The sequence below is a fragment of the Myotis daubentonii genome, chromosome 5 (assembly GCF_963259705.1).
Source record: "Myotis daubentonii chromosome 5, mMyoDau2.1, whole genome shotgun sequence".
In the NCBI taxonomy this organism is placed as follows: Eukaryota; Metazoa; Chordata; class Mammalia; order Chiroptera; family Vespertilionidae; genus Myotis; species Myotis daubentonii.
The window spans coordinates 71,598,358-71,615,615 of NC_081844.1; the positions used below are offsets into that span (position 1 = coordinate 71,598,358).

The 17,258-nt window shown below is 40.1% G+C and overlaps 1 protein-coding gene across 1 annotated transcript; it reads right to left on the reverse strand.

The window, feature by feature from the left end:
• Nucleotides 1-4,318: 4,318 nt before the first annotated feature.
• LOC132236142 (large ribosomal subunit protein eL29-like) lies at nucleotides 4,319-4,684 on the reverse strand. The gene has a single exon (XM_059699529.1). It carries the CDS (start codon nucleotides 4,682-4,684, stop codon nucleotides 4,319-4,321), a length of 366 nt encoding a protein of 121 aa, XP_059555512.1.
• Between the last annotated feature and the right edge of the window lie 12,574 nt (nucleotides 4,685-17,258).

The window sequence follows — 17,258 nt, forward strand, 5'->3', positions numbered from 1 at the left end:
GATTCAAATTCCTACCAACTCCATGACTTTAGGCAACTTGTCTAACTCCATCGCCTTCATTTTCCTCTTCTGTAGAGTGAGAACAATAAAACTAAACATTGAGGGGCCTTCATGCGATTTAAATAAATAAATTTTAACACATTAACACATTTTTGCCCTTAATTTACTCTAATGTTATTATAATGACCTCCTTCAGCCTTTTCTTTTATAGTCTATAAAACCAAAATGTTTTCCAATTTCTTTCAAAAATGCTTGTAGCATTTTCATATTTCTTTCACTAATTTAACATTTACCATTTTCTTCCTGTGTGGCAGACACCATGCTAGGCTGCAGGCTGCACAGTGGTGCCTGAATCAGTCTCTGCTCTCATGCAGCTTCCAGTCTAGATGGGGGAGTTGACCACCAACTAATGAAAACACCAGTAGTATGCAATTACAGCTGATAGGAGCAATTTTTAAAAGTTAGTTTACTGTGCCAGGAAGGACATATTTATATTGGAGAAGGGGTCAGGGAAAGCCTCACCTCTAAGGTTTCTATTTTCTGTCCTAGACCTTCTTAAAATCTTTACAATTCAACTAGCTCTTAGAAAATAAAAACAATACCTAAGGCTGAAATAGTTCCAGTGAGTTAAAATAAATAAATGGGGAGGGGGGGGGAAGTCCCAGGATGTCTGGAACACATAGATCAGAACTAAAGCAGTAGAGCCTTGTTGGCCAGTGAGTGATTTCCTCACAGACAGATCAGATTTTCACAGATGATTAAAATTTTATGGTTTAAATTGAAGAACACTAAATAAGAAATAGGTACCTATTGGAAATATCTTGGCATGGCTACAATAATCTACTAGTATGACTACTATAATGAATAAGATACAAATATTTAGATCATACATACATAATTTTAACTTGTAAACTTCTGTATTTATAGGAGAATTACTAATCTGGAAATAAGTCATATGTGCAACAAATATTTTTAAGAGTATTTTTAATGATTGTACAAATATTCTTTGTACAGAAAACTTGACATCTTATTATGGGCTATCTAAGTAATGGACCCAATAGATAACCTAACCAAAAGATAGTCCAAAATAGAGATGTTTTAAAAAAGAGAGAAAGCAAAAGAAAAGAATCATATTTTTAAAATGTAATTGTAGCCCTGGCTAGCTGGCTCAGTAGGTTGGAGTGTCGTCCCAATGCACTAAAAGGTTACAGGTCCGATTCCCAGCCAGGGAACATACCTAGGTTACAGGGAACATACCAGGTTTGATCCCTGTTAGGACACATACGGGAGGCAATTGATTGATTTTTCTCTCTCACATCAATGCCTCTCTCTCTCTCTCTCTCTCTCTCTCTCTCTCTCTCTCTTCCTTCCTTCCAATAAAAATATATCCTTGGGTGAAGGTTTTTTTTAATGTAATTTTGACAGAAAAACTCAGTAAAATTTCTCCCAGCAAAAATAACCTCTGAAGAAATTTTGGCTGCACAAGAGAATTATCTCCTCTGATGGACCAATAAGTGAAAGTAGCCCAGTGTATGGATGAATTATGTCCTCCCCATGTTCATATATTAAAGCCCTAACTCTAAATGGCTGTATTTGGAGGTAGAACTTTTGAGGAGGTAATAGACTTAGGTGAGGTTATAAGGTCTCTAACCTATTCTGACTGGTGCCCTTATAAGAAGAGAGAGACACCAAGGAAGTAGAGGCACAGAGGAAAGACCGTGTGAGGACACAGTGAGAAGGCTCCATCTGCAAGCTGAGAAGAGAGGTCTTAGGAGAAACCAAACCTGCCAAGACCTTGATCTTGGACTTCCAGCCTCCTGAATGGTGAAAAAAAACCTGAAGAATATGGATGGTATAATTTAAAACAGTTAACCAAAAAGGTAAATCTAAATAATTATAAATCTAACTACAAAATTAAATGCACAGTTTTAAAAAACATTTCTTAAAAATAAAATACATAACTTCAAATTTAATAATTTAGTGTATTAATTTGAATTTAAAATAATAAAGTTTTTCATGTCATGTGAAAAAAAAGACTGACCTTAATTTTTTTTTTTACAGTACAAATTTCCTAAAAGTTATAGAGTAAAAGCACAAGCCAGAAAAAGATTTATTAGGCAAAGGCAATGAAATCAATGCAGACAAAAGAGATTTCACGGTAAAAAAATATATGTATGTACATATATTAAACAAGAGGGTTATCTAATACTGATAAGAAGAGATAACAGCTATGAAAGTTTACGAGCAGAATAATATTTCATAGAGATATACAAAATCAAAACCTATGAAATGGAGTAAAATAAACTGACAAGTCTTTTATGGGTTGAGTAGACCCCAAATAATGAAAATATAGATCTGTATGTAATCTCAATAAAGTTGCCGAATAATAAATAGGCATAGGACTGAGCATACTTCCAATTGAATAAAATGTTTATGGAGGTCCCATGGCACATTGACAAATGGTATTTTGTCACAGGAGAAAAGAAAAACCTCAAATCCTAAAATGCTAAAAATATATATATTTCAAATAATACAAGAAAAATTTATGTTATACATAAAATATTAACAACAAAAAAGGCCAACATATGATGACTTGAAAATAGTTCCTAAGTAATTGTAGTGCCAGGGAGATGTATAAAATTACACCTACGGTGTGTAGATTACAGATTCTTTAGGGCAAAATCACAAGACTATGTGCGTTAAGGGTTCAGGGCTGGGAGCTGATCTGTCAGTGAGGTAGGGCTGATGAATCATTTCTTGAGGACGGTTTTGAGGTCTTTTCCAATGTCCCTCTGTCTAGTCTCATGGGCAAGTGGCCAGGGGGTCGTTCCACCTTATGGCTCAGGAACTGAAACATAACTTAGGTCAAGGTGTTATCCTTAGCCTGCCAGAGGCCTAAGCATGTGACCATTAGTCAGGTCCAGGCCACTGTCTTCTGCTGTCTTAGGGTTTTGTTGATTATGGAGGGAAAAGGCTAGATCTCTGAGGGGTATATATACAGGGGTTGGCAAAAGTAGGTTTACAGTTGTGAGTGACATTCTTTAGAGTTAATAAAGCTATTTCAATAATTATAGTCTGCATGTCTTTTTCCATACAAAAAAATTTACACTTAATAAAAAAAATTATTCTCTTTGACTTCTATTGAAATGGTTTTGTTCTCTTTTTATCTGTTAATACAGGGCAGGGCAAAAGTAGGTTTTCAGTTGTATATGAAACACTGAGTTTATTCTTGTATTATTTGTTAATTATTGTAATATTTTCCATATGAACAACTGTAAACCCACTTTTGCCACCACCCTATATTTAGAGAGATGATTTCTAGAGCTGGGATTTAAAACTAAATTTAATCAAAGTCATAAAGGACCCTTGGTTTCAATTTCAGACTGAGATATCAGAAAAAAAAGATGTGCTCAACTTCTGTGTTCTCTGTTTTTAGAGAAAGGTGCATGCCCTATCCCTCATCTTTCACTCTGTTTGAGGGCTAGGAAATGGGGGAAATTAGAGCAAACTTGAAGGATATATATTGAGGGTGAGAGAGTCACTCCACCAACCACAAACCGATCACATCTGGATTGCTAAACAATAGTGTTTGATCCCCTGTATTTAAAGTCCCTTTGAAACAGCAGCTTAGCTCAATTAATATATTCGTTTGAACCATATGAAATTGCTGTTGTTCATTTAATAGTTGTTGACCTTGGGGAAAATGGCAATTCTATATGGTTCAATCTATTTATTAGATTAGTTGAATTTCTGTATTATAATCTCAAAAGGCTCCCAGTATCTATTCTTATCCACTGTTTTTTCTCAAGGGAAATAATGAGGCCCTAAGTCAATCTTATTCTTTCAGGATCGAAGGATTTCTTTATAAACAAAGAAATGAATGAGCAAAGAAAGTGATGGGAAGGGAAAATACTATGATCATATTCTGTCACAGGGTATAAAGAAAGTAAGGCTTAGGAGATTCTTTTCTTTCTGTATTTGCTTCCAGAATAGGGGAGCTTTCTTTAGTAGGTATCTTTGTGTCATCTGTTCTTCCTCTTTGTTCTGCTGGTGTGAGGTTTGTGTGTTTTTTACATGTATGCTTATTTTTGCTTATGTGACATGCTCTTTATTTTTTAAATTTGTGACAATTTTTTGGCAGTTCTTGCCTCAGGTTTATTTGTACAAATAGCACAGGGGGACACCAGCCTCGTGCAGGCAGCAGCCCAGGGGTCCCACGAATTTTTCCATCCTCACATCAGCAGACAGAGGCCTCTATTGTGGAGCTTTTGCGTGGCCTGGGCACCTTTGGAAGCCTGAGCTGGAGCTGGAGCTGGGATTATAGTGTCAGCCACAGCCTGGGGCTTGGTTTGAGCCTTGGCCTTGGCCTTTGGCAATGCCTGAGACCCTTGGCGATGCGGGCACGAGCACATTTCCCAATCTTGGGGTGAGTGATGTAGGCAAGTTGACTGAGCTTGTAGCTGCTGCCCTTTGAAGTATTGGTCTTGACCTCCTTGGGCTTCCTGCGGACCTTGATAGCCTCAGCGCGTGCCCTCGTGGCCTTGGCACTGCCAGCCTGCACCTGCCTCAGGCCCTTCTTGTTGTGTTTCTTGGCAAAGCTCGTGCTCCTAGGGAACTCGGGGTCTGCCCTGTTACAGATTTGTGTGTTTGTGATCAGAGTTTCTTGATGCCATTTCCGTGCCATTTTCTAAACTGATTATGTGTGGTTTGGCTCATGGCTCCTAAAGTGCCTGGGACCAGGAGAGAAAATTTTCTTAAAGCCTAAGTTGAGGAAGGTAGATTCCGCCAGAAAGTATTCACCTGTGTTTCTGCCAGGTACTTGGGAACACTACCAATCATTTCGATGATTAAAGAATCATTTAAAATTAAATCCACAGTTATAGCTGTGCCTGATAACACACTTAGTATTAGTTGGTGCTACAGATCCATGAGAGAGCGAGCATGTGGTTAGAGCTTCTCAGGAAGTTATCTTTCTCTCTAGCTTGTCTCAGGGTTAAGGCAGATTCCTTTGCATTCTTCTAGGGGTAAAGAGGAAAGGGGGTCCTTTAATTACTCTTCACTCTTATCCTGAAAATATAACTTGGGCAGCTCCCAACTTCCAGGGCAGAGCTGCCCGAACTCCCCACTCTGGGCGACCCTGAGCCTGGAGTGTAGCCCTTTCTGCCCCAAAGCATTTTGTAAAACTGAAGGTCAGGTTTATCTCATTCAACAAAGTTCTTCAAAAATAAAAGTGGCTTCCCTGGCCAGTGTGACTCAGTTGGCTGGAGTGTAGTCAGGGCAGGCATGTGACAGAGGCAATTGATAGACGTTTCAGTGTTTTTCTCCCTCTCTCTCTCTAAAATCAATCAATCAATAAAAGTGGCTTCAATCATTTCCTTACTGCTCCAGGCTCCTACTTTGGGTTAGAAGTTGTCCTGAAAAGTCTTCTTATTGTATTTGGGTTTTGATGCTTTTAGAAATTTTTCTTGGTTTTAGTGAAAGTGCTGGCTCAAATGGCTTAGACATTCATATTACCAGTTAGTAAGGTCATCGATAAATGTAAAAAAAAGAATATTTTAATATTAAATTAGCAAAAAATATTGAAGTAGCTAGCTTTGGATGTATCTGGCACATCAGTATTTACCCACTTCACCTGCCGCTGCCCCATTATTTTATTTATATCCTCTTATTTACACCGGTACTGAGGAGCCTATTTGAACCACATACACAAATTTCAAATCGTTTTTTGGAATTAAAATCCTTGTGTAAAATGATACAAACTCAATGGCTCTTGATTTCCAGACATTGTATTTGATACTTGACTATCTCTACTCTATTGCAAGACATTCCTTAACTTATATTAAAATAAATCTCCAAAAATGTGTCCCAAATACATCTTGCTTGATGATTAAAATCATTCCAAGCTAGGAATTTGACAAAATGGATGAGGTAATTATAATAGGAAGAATAATACAATGAGAACATATTTCAAGCCATAAATATCAAAGAAAATGAGGATCCTCTTCTCAAAAAAAAAATATGAAGTACAAAGCTAAATATTAGTCAATCATCAGGAATGCAAAACAACCCCAGTCTTTCTACGAATACAATGTGAAATTGTAGTGTTTGCATGCCCTGTTTCTTTCCTTTCTCATTAGTTCTTCCTTGGGGAGAATTTACAAAAGAAATTCTTTGTACATGATGTCTCCTCCATGGACTCCTAAAAGTCTTGGCACCATCCAGGCAGAATGTACCATGAAGCATTCCTTTGTATTGTACACAGTTCCATGGGAAGGAACTTATGCAAATTATAGTCACAGACAAAACATATCCTGGTGACATCATGATTTCACTGAAAACTTTCCAACACTAAAAAAAAAAATTAAGCGAAGTTTCTTCCATCCTTCCCCTCCCCCACCAGTGACTGGCCCCAGGCACATCCAGCTGTTGTTTTCACAGAAGGGATCTGCTGGAGCACCACCCTGTTTTGCTGCTCCCGTCCTCCAGCATCCTTCAGAGAGCTAAAATCAGTTCCTCATGGCAGGGTCCACGCTGGAGTTCTTTGTTCTATAACTCCTTTCTGATTAAGATTTTTGAGATTTTATTAAAAATAATAAACAAAGAATTCAGAGCCACTGTTATTCAGGAATACACATATTCTTGCTTGCCATCCTGATAAAATACTGAACAGTTGCAAGATGTTATAAAAATGACCATATAATTAAAATCGTAAGCCAAATAAATTAAAACCATTAAGAATTTCATCATAAGAATATATATCAAATTCAAAACAAGATTTTAAACTGGTTTTGGTGGGGAAATTGAAAATGTCACACTTCCTGGCTTCATCATTGTGGTCTTAAGCAGCAATTACTTTGGCGAATGCAGAATAAAAATAGTGAATGCAATTATTCTCTTCTTGGAAGAAACTATCCCTCCCAGTGCCATCATTATTATAGTGCCTAGTAATAAAGTCTTTACCACTTCAGCCTAAAATCCTGAAGAAAATTCGAAGAAATGCAGGAAAAGATTTTCTGATTACATGACCGGGTATTTGGTTCCGTACCCTCCCAGGCACAAAAGAAGTTTCTGAGCTCCTCAAGAGCAGAAGCCACAAGTGCCTAACAGTGTCTGGTAGGTATAGAGGTATAGTTTTTCAGTATATGTTGTTACATAATAAATCACACACCCTAATTTGAATGTGTAGAATTCTTGGAGAAACAGGTAAAATGTAGGTACATGTTTTTTCACAGTAATCTTTTTGCATAAACAAAACCTCAATCTGAAATAAAGAGTCTGTTGTGAAAAAATATGTTTTACTAAAAGATATGTATAACAATTAATTGGACTAAAATTCAGGAGGTGAATTTCTATTCCAAGTCCCTTGGTAGGTCTAGTTCTTTAAATAACAATGTATTAACCTGTTAAAGATAAGTTAGGAGATGACAGGTGGGAATACTAAGAAAAATAAATAAAGGCAAGGCCTAGCCTCTGATGTTGCTCCGCGGTCGGCCAACTGCGACTCGCGAGCCACATGCGGCTCTTTGGCCCCTAAGCCTTAGGAGTACCCTAATTAAGTTAATAACAATGTACCTACCTATATAGTTTAAGTTTAAAAAATTTGACTCTCAAAAGAAATTTCAATCGTTGTACTGTTGATATTTGGCTCTGTTGACTAATGAGTTTGCCCACCACTGCTTTAGGTCTTTACTCAATTTCCTTAACTTTTGCTTTCCATCTTTTCTGCATAGTTAGAGAGTTAGACTTGAATTGGTTTCCAGTTCTTTTAGCCACATGACCATTGTTCAAAGCGCCCTGATAGAAATGCTCAAACCGTGGAGCGGTCACTGTTGGAGCCCTCGCTGTGAGTCTGGCTTCCCTGCGGCAGGGCCGAGGAGGCCTCTGAGCAGGTTGATAAGCCGCGCGCTAGGCAATTGAAAAGAGACTGTAGCCCTGGCCGGTGTAACTCAGTTGGTTGAGCGAGCGTCATCTCCCATATGCCCAAAGGTTACTTTCAGAGCAGGGCACATACCCACCAGGTTGTGGGTTCAGATCCACGGCCTAGTCAGGGTGCTTCTCTAAAAAAGAAAAAAGACTGTAAACACTTATCATTGTAGAAGAAAAGATACTTGGGTGCACTGAGATAGCACCATTGAAACCAATGGTTGACAATGGCGTTACAGAAGCAAAGCAGGTAACTGGAAGATGACAACCCTCAGCCTTATATGGGAGGAAGTCAAAACCCAGTGAAGCAGAGATTCACAAAGACAAAGGGTTAGGTTGTGGGGGAAGATAGTGGTGGGGGCAGAGACCAAAGCAACTTGTGCATGAGGCGCTATATAGGAGGTTGCAACGGAGTATTGGTGGAGGTTGGACATTAGGAACTGTGGCTGGTAGAGAAGCAGTGAAAGTAGCTGTGAGCACATCTGTAGGCGAGGGAATGGATGACTCAGATGAGCACATGTGAGACTGCGTGGAGCCAACTGCTTGAGGAAGGGCAGACTGGAAACATAGTCGGTAGCATCAGGAGTCAGGGAAATGATGAGAGCCTGCAATTACTACAGACTCAGACCTATTCCTGAGCCCTTAATAAGTTCAAGACTCTCACATGATGATGGAAATTGAGTTTTAAATTAGAGAAGTGATGGGAAGGGTCATGCAGAAGACAAAATTTGATTTATCAAATTAAAGAAATGTGGTATGTCCTTCCTCGGGCTCACCAATGTAACACATAATCACTTCTATTTGCAAAGGAAATGTAGCTTTTTTATTTCTCATTAACTAGTCTAATCATCATCTCAGCTGTCCCATGAAACCTCACTTGACATTCAGTTCTAGTATCCGTATTAATGATCTAGAGCAGGGGTGGGCAAACTTTTTGACTCGAGGGCCACAATGGGTTCTTAAATTGGACCGGAGGGCCGGAACAAAAGCATGGATGGAGTGTTTGTGTGAACTAATATAAATTCAAAGTAAACATCATTACATAAAAGGGTACGGTCTTTTTTTTTTTTTTTTTAGTTTTATTCATTTCAAACAGGCCGGATCCGGCCTGCGGGCCGTAGTTTGCCCACGGCTGATCTAGAGTATGTTACTTCATGCAATCAGCTTAATTTCTTGCTTAGTCTTTAACTGTTTCAAGTTCCATAGTGCCTGGTCAGGTGCCTGATGCTGCTTTGTCACTGCCTGTAATTCATGCTGTTATTCTTTGCTCTTTTTACCCTTTTTTGATCCAGGGTAAAACATCTGCTTTTTTGTAGGAGGTCAAATTCAGGGCAAATAAAAATGTTTACTAGTTTCATGTCTTTCTATTCTAAATAAATACAGGATTTTTTTTTTAATTCACTCCAGGAAAACGTCTAATCTTCTACCATGTAGACTGTCTACTCTATTCAATAGAAAAATTCCAATGAGAAAAGAGGCAAGGTTTTCAAGCATCATAATGCATTTAGGCATTTTTTTGAGAATAAAAAATATTATGGAATTCTATATATATTCATGGGAGAGATATATAGGAAATATGTCATATATATTTATATTCTCGCCAGAGGCCCAATGCACCAGAGGATTTGTGCACCAGTGGGGCCCCTCGGTCTGACCTGCAGGGATCGGGCCAAAACCGGCTCTCCAACATCCCCTGAGGGGTCCCAGATTGTGGAGGGCAGTTCTTGGGTGACACACCCCGGAATCGGGCTCCCTCCTCTCTGGTTCTGGCTCGGCGTCACCCGAGAACCACAGCTGCCAAATCACCACAGCTCAGCAGCTCCTGCGTTGAACATCTGCCCCCTGGTGGTCTTTGCATGTCAGAGCACCGGTTGGACAGTTGCTTAGGCTTTTATATATATATAGATGATTACAATTATATAACAACACCCCTAAATATAGTCATAGAAAAAAACCTGAAAATAAATTCACTAGATTTTTTTCTGATGCATATAAGGAATTTATATTTCCTATTTCACCTGATATCAGGTTTGTTAAGTTGTATGTTCTAAGGAAAACCTTTTTAAAATCCTTTTGATTTCTGTAGGATCTGCAGTGATGTCCCATTTTTCAACCCTGACATTAGAATGTCATGATTTCTTTCTTTTTACTTTCATCCATCTTGCTAAGATTTATGAATTTTATTAAACTTTTTAAAAAACCACCTCATGGTTTTGCAAAATTTTTCAATTGTCTCTTTCCTATTTATTTTATTTCTGCACTTACTATTTCTTCCACCTGAGTTTAATTTTTCTCATCTTTTTCTAACTTCTTAAAGTAGTTTTATGATAAACTTAAGGTAATTGCAATGGCTTCTTAATATAGAAACTTAGATCAGTAATCTTAAGTCATTGTTCCTTTCTAAAATAATCATTGAAGGTATAAATTCCCCTCTAAGTATTATATTTGTAGCTGCATGCCACAAATTTTGATATGTTGTATCTTTATCAGCATTCAGTTCAAAATATTTTCTAATTTCTTAGTGATTTCTTCTTTGATCCACGGGTTATTCAGAAGTTGATTGTTTAATTTTCAAGTATTAGAACTTTTCTAGCTATCCTATTGAATTATAACATAATTTTATATGATCGCAGAATATAATTACTAGTACTACTTAGTCCTTTGAAATTCACTGAGACTTGTTTTATGGCTTAATATAATTTATCCTGGTTCAAATACTTCCTATTAGCTGTTTCTCTGGAGATCCCTGAGAAACCTGACTATAATTACTGTGAGAGGGATGTTAAAAGTCTCCAATTATTACTATGGATTTGCCTTTATCTCCCTTTTTATCTATCAGTTGTCCCTTCATATATGTCAAAATTCTGTTTTGGGAACATACACATTTAAATTAGTTCTTCCTAATGTATTTATCCTGTGACTGATGTTACATAGCCATACAGTTTTATTTTTAATTGTATTCATATGATATATGATTTTCCATACTTTTAAGTTATTTCTGTCTTTGTTGTTAAAATGTATCTTTTGAAGACAGCATATAGTTGAGTCTTTCTGCTTTATAGAGACTGACACCATTTGTCTTTTAATAGGAAAACAGTTCATTTACACTCAACGCAACTATTGATATGGTTACATCTAGGTCTGCCATTTTGTGCCTTTTTTTCTGTTTTTTTGTTTGTTTGTGTTTTTTTGGTTTTTTTTATTGTTGTTGCTTATTTATTTCTTCTTTCCTGCATTCTTTTGAGTTAGTTACTTTTAGTATTCTATTTTTATTTCTTGATTGGCTTTTCAGTATATCTCTTTACATTTGTTTACAGGTTGAGTTAGAAATTATAATATGTATCTTTAAGTTATTAAAGACTAACTAGAATCAATATTGAACTACTTCATATATAATATGTTAGGGTCCTTGTAATAATATAATTCATTTTACCCCCCCCCCCATTCTCTGTATTTTATTGACTTAATTTTTGCTTTATGTGGTCATATATCTTGTAAGGCAGTTGTAGTTTACCAAGGGCTATTTTTCCTGGCAGGAGACATTTTGCAATATCTAGAGACATTTTTGATTTTCACAACTGTGAGAGGGATGCTGCTGACAACTAGTGGAAAGAAGCCAAGGTGGCTGCTAAAAATCTTAGGATGTGCAGGACGGTCCCCCAAAAGGAAGAATTACCCATCACAAAATATCTGTCGTGCTGGGCCATGAAGTTTACACATCTGGGGCTTAATTCAGTTACTTAGAGTTTCAGCTAATAAAGGACACTTCTTCACCATATTCTGATATCCTCTAAACACAACATTTACATGCAAACCTAAAGTGTTAAACTCTCCAAGTTCATACTAGGTACTTATTAGCCGATGATCCATCACTGAGTTTATTGCGTGAATTATCATGTGGTGTGGTTCCACGTGAGGAATTCAGAGGCAATTGGAAAGAAGCCAGAGCTCTGAACAAGGGACTCTCTCCTGCCAGCTGCCTTCTTTGTCCTTTCTCCCCTGGTATGCAAACACCAGTCAAGTAATCGCTATTGGCTTATCTTCATTTAAGAGCAGAAGAGGACGACATTACAGAATTCTAGCAGATTATACCTGCGTGTGACATAAATCTTAATAATTTAAACTTCTGCACAAAATTCTTACACAGTTGTCAAAGGACAATGTGTGGTGTCCTTGTTCACTGAGCTCTGATAAAATAACACGCTGTTAAAATGACAAGAAAGTCAACTTTGGCAAAGAGCAGAGGATTTCAAGCTAGACCTGGGTGTGAATCTCTAGCTCTTCCTAAATTCACAATCCTGTCCTCCCAGCCCTCCTCCAAGCCTCCTTTTACTACCCTTTTTCAAATCTATAAAATGGAAATAAAACCTATCTTGCAAGATGGTTGAGAAACCACCTGGTCTAGTGTAAAGAAAGCACTCAGCCAGTCCTGGGCTTTGTTCTGTCTTGGGAAACTGGCTTGTTGGCCCTGTGACTTGGCCCCTCAGTGAGAAGACATCTCTGGAGCCTGTGCTGAGCTATATCCCACAGGTGACGGCACCGGTGCCCCTGACACAGATCAGCGCTGCCGAGATAAGGTCCAGGTGCCCTCCGTCACACGTGACTCGTTCTAATTAAGCTTGCAGCTCACTCCTTCGCTGCCTTCCCAGGACAAGCTGGGGGTTCCTTCCTGGAAGAGGCTGGTGCGCTGCAACCTGCTGCAAGTGGGCTCCTTCTCCAGATGTCCCTGAGGCCTGCAGCTCCCAGACCGCACGGCTCCTGGAAGGGCCCGTTGCCCCGGCATCCGTACCCAATACAGACTTTAGGGCCTGCTGCCTGGCCCTCTGTGTTACAGGGGAGCCGCAACATTGGCAGCAAACTAAAGTCACCTATTTTTCTACCAGCCTCAGAGGTTGACGAGTGGGGCCTTCTCTAGTCCTGAAAGAACCATCAAATCAAAACACACTTGCGCGAGCACACACACACACACACACACACACGCACATGCACACGCACACGTGCACGCACACACACACACATGCACTCAACAAATGGCCCATCTTCCACCTCGCACGCTCCCTGCCACAGCTGCGTCCCGCCAGGGCTCTCAATCACGCAAACGTCTCCTGTGTGAAGGCCGTTTCCACCTCCAGTCAGGCAGGTTGTTTTCAGCACATCTGACAAAACAGGCCAGAGCTGCCCGGCAACCTTTCAGAGGAAGTGCAACAAAAGGCAGCCAGCTGTGCTGCATTAAAAGGTCTTCATTCATCACCTCCCATCAGTCAGGACGCAGAAGGCGGCTGACGTTATTTGTAAGAAATGTAAGGGTGTTATTATTCACCTGTAATTAAAAGAATGGTTTGATTTGGCTTCCAGCCTGAAGGAGAATGAATGCTTTTATTTCGCCAGGTTATGAATTTTTCCAAGTACTGACTAGGCTCCGAAATGGAGGGACTCTGTAAGTAGAATTTTCTTCAGCCTGTATTCATTTGCTTAAACAAAAGAAAAGTCAGTGCTGTTGTGTTTGTTTGTTTGTTTGTTTCGTTTCGTGTGGGGTGTTTTTTTTTTTAAACTTTATTCTTCTGCTTTAGATCCGTGCTCCCCGGGAATCAAAAGCATGTTGATGGGTTTTCAGTCCGTCAACATGAGGACATGCATGTAAAAGGGTTAGATGTCCCAAGAAAACCAAATCTGAGGAAGTTTATTACAGAGGCCCAAAGTTGTTCTTCCCACACACACTCCATATTCAGAAGGAGTAAAGAGAGAGGGTCCCAGTGGTGTACAGTGAAAAAATATTCATGGCAAGAACACCAGAGATAGCCTCGAAGTGTTGTTAGGCGTCCAGAGTTCTGGAGGATGGATCTAAGGATCTGCCAAGCAGCTTTTCTAAAACAAATTCTTCTCCAGCCCTGCCTTTTATTCCAAGGGTTGAAGGCGACTTGAAGATGCATTAAGACACAAAGTTAATATTAATTGGATGAGAAAAACAGAACAAAAGGAAAAATAAAGTAAGAAATATGAGGTGAAGCTGGGATTGACAAGGCAGATAAGGAACACGGGTCCAGTTTATGTGTATTTACCAGAGGGGAGCTGCAGCCGAGTGTTCTAGCAGCCAGTGCAAAGAGGATCGAAGACCCGTTATTATATCCACAAAATCAAAACAGGAGTGGCACACATATCTCTCAAATATGCTGGGTCCCACAGGCCTAGGCTTTGGGGGGCTGGAGCGGGGAAGTAGTTCCTAAAATTATGTTCTTGGAAAGTTAACAATTTTTAGTAAGAATGATAAGTTTTTGTATATTCACGGTATTCATATGGTTTCATTCTGATCTCAATAAGGACGAAAAGAACATTTCCTTCAGGATTGGTCAAAGTCCTTGGAGGCTAATGGGGAGAAAGTGGTCTGCGGGGAGGGCTGGGCCATCATGCGCTTTGGGGGGACCATATCAGGGGAGGGCCTGGGGGCCCGGATCTGGGGTTTCGCTCCCTCCCGCCACACTGCGCAGGCCATGCTGCAGTGCAGGAAGGAAAGGATGAGGCCGCTGAAATCCAAGCTGCTTGGATGCGCTCTATAGTATTTGGTATTTTGAAAACACTTTACACTTGCCAGTAAGTAAATCCAGATGGGATTGAAATAAGTTTAGCCAATATTATTATTATCCTGGCTTGCTGATGGGGAGAGGCAGGTCTGACTGATTTGCCCAAGGCCTTTCAATTCCTACGGAGCCACCAGGCAGCTTTCGACCACTTCCTCTATTCCAGCGGCCAAATGGCGTCCGAGCAAAACAGACACTTTCACATTTCCTGTCCTGGGCTTGGCCCAGCAGGTCACAGAAGCCTCTAAACCGGTGGTTCTCAACCTTCCGGCCCTTTCAATACAGTTCCTCATCTTGTGACCCAACCATAAAATTATTTTTGTTGCTACTTCATAACTGTAATGTTGCTACTGTTATGAATGATCATGTAAATATCTGATATGCAGGATGGTCTTAGGCGACCCCTGTGAAAGGGTCGTTCGACCGCCAAAGGGGTCGCGACCCACAGGTTGAGAACCCCTACAAAGGGGAAAAGTCAGTCCTTAAACTTGGCTGCTGCCTTTTTCGGTGATTTCTTATAAAGCAGCCCATGGCCAGTTCTTGCAGACCCACTGCCTCGTTCCTATGAGGCCGTTTTTATTCGTCTCAGGTTATTATTTTCCCGAGTGGTGATGAAGAACAACGTCTCCCAATTCACTTGTCAGGAAAAGAGCTACTCGCGAATCTGGAACCCAGAGTAGAACAGACACAATTTTATGTGCATAGATGCATTCTCGTTTCTAAACAAAACCAAAGTTATTACTCAATGCTTTTGCTATTTCCAGGACAGGCATTGTATGTACATTCTCTGCAGTAAGTTTCCCAAACTTTCCTGATAAGGAAAATCACTTCAAAGGGGCTGTTTGGTAAAAATCCTGTTCCTTAGCCGCACTCAGACCTGCGGAATCAGAATCTTTCAAGAGGGTTGAGGCCCATGTATGTAAAATTATGACATGAAAGACTGGAACTTCGTGAAGCCTCAATTCACATCTCACTTCCGCTACTTAATTGCCGCGTGACCTTGCGCAAGTAGCTTACCCTCTCTGCACCTTTATTTCTTCGTCTGTGAAATGAAGACCTACCCCTTCAGGAATCCCAAATTTAAAAGCAGTTTAGTAAAGAAGGACCTAGCAAAGAGCGTCTTTGAATCAGTTTATTTCTAAAATAAAATAAGCTATGTTAAGAAATATTGCCTACCTTTTGATTAACTGCATGCAGGCTCTAACGTTTCTGAGAATGAGACTATAATTTTCAAAATAAGGATGATTCTCAGACTGCTTTTATATATGACACAGTCATCACCCTAATCACACAAAAATGGAGTACAATTTAGAAATAATAAATTATAAGTCAGTCACCCTAGCATTCTGCACGGTTCATGCTTCCAAATCTTTCCTGTTTTAAATCCAAGTGCTAACCTAGCAACAGTGGGACTTTATGAAATGCTTTAAGCCGACCGTTTTTAAGTAGCTTACCAAATTACAAAAAAGACATCCATTTGTTTCATGTGAAAAGAATCTACTCTAGTGAACTAGAGAATGACCTTCGGCGAAAGCCTTCACAGACATGACATGCTCCAGAAGACACAGGCAGGGGCTCGAGCTTGACTCGTCAGTGGAAACAACGGGAAAGTACATCACAACGAGTAATAAAGCCACAGTGCAGCAGTGATGACTCCATTTCTAAACCAGCTCGCTGAACCTGGCTGTGAACAAGCCGGATGGCACAGGTCATCCGTGCCTTTTGCTTTTGGTGTCCCTGCTAACGGATCCCGGGACTGCAGACTCCGGACTGCAAAGGCACCGCTATTGTTAGGGCCTCTCAAAGCAGAAGATGCGAAAAGGCCCTCCTGCAGCTGGGACAATGCCTTAAAATTCTTTTGTTATTCTGCAATGCCTCAAAATTTGTGAAGTCTTGTCCTCGGTCCCCCGGAGGCACTTTGGGGACTTAATTAAGTTATAGTTTCCAGATGTGGGATAAATTCCGCCACATCACAAAAGAAACACATTCAGCTCCAAATATCAATACACACTCCCTCTAAATGGTAAAGCAAGGTTCCAGTTGTTTCTGGAAACAGTCATATAATTGTGAGGTCCCTCTCTAAATAAAGGAGCCAAACTATTTTTTTTTAAAAGCAGGAATCTATAAGTTGTTAATTGTATTATGCAACTCGTTTACTAAATCCTGGTGATGTTTGTTTAAAGTATATAAATAGTTGATACTTTCACATAATTATTGACAAAATATAAGGCATTTTAGGTGGAAGAGAGTCAAATCCTAAAGACAAATGGGGTCAGGGCACTGCTGCCCACCTTCAGGAGGCCCTGCTCCCTTGGACGTCCTCCGGAACCTCTGGTGCTCAGTGAGGGCCTCGCGGCCAGGAAGCTCTACGGTGTGTCCGATCCCTGCATTCTCATAAAGGCTCCTGTTCCTTTGATTGAGTTAGTAATAAAGGCAGCTCGTATTTGAGAGAGGTCATTATCTGTGTCTTGACAAACCTCAGGCCACGGTGCGATCTGTGATGACCAAATCCAGAGCCGTGTGAAACTGCAGCAGGAAGTGAATCTCGGGTCAGCACGGGTCCCCTGAATCCCAGCTCATTATCTCCCGGGTTCCTCTCTTGGCTGCAGAGGCAGGTCAAAGCCACAGTAACCTGAGCCTCCGACCTAGAGCTGGCACCAAGAGTGTCCTGTAGACTTGGTGGGAAAGCGTGGTCAGCACAGCCAACCTTTGCTCTCTGTGCTTGAAGACTCTGTGCCCCGGGCCTGCTCGTGCGCGGCC

Coding starts and splice junctions, on each gene's coding strand:
- LOC132236142 (XM_059699529.1), bottom strand. CDS start 4,684: ATGGCACGGAAATGGCATCAAGAAACTCTGATCACAAACACACAAATC.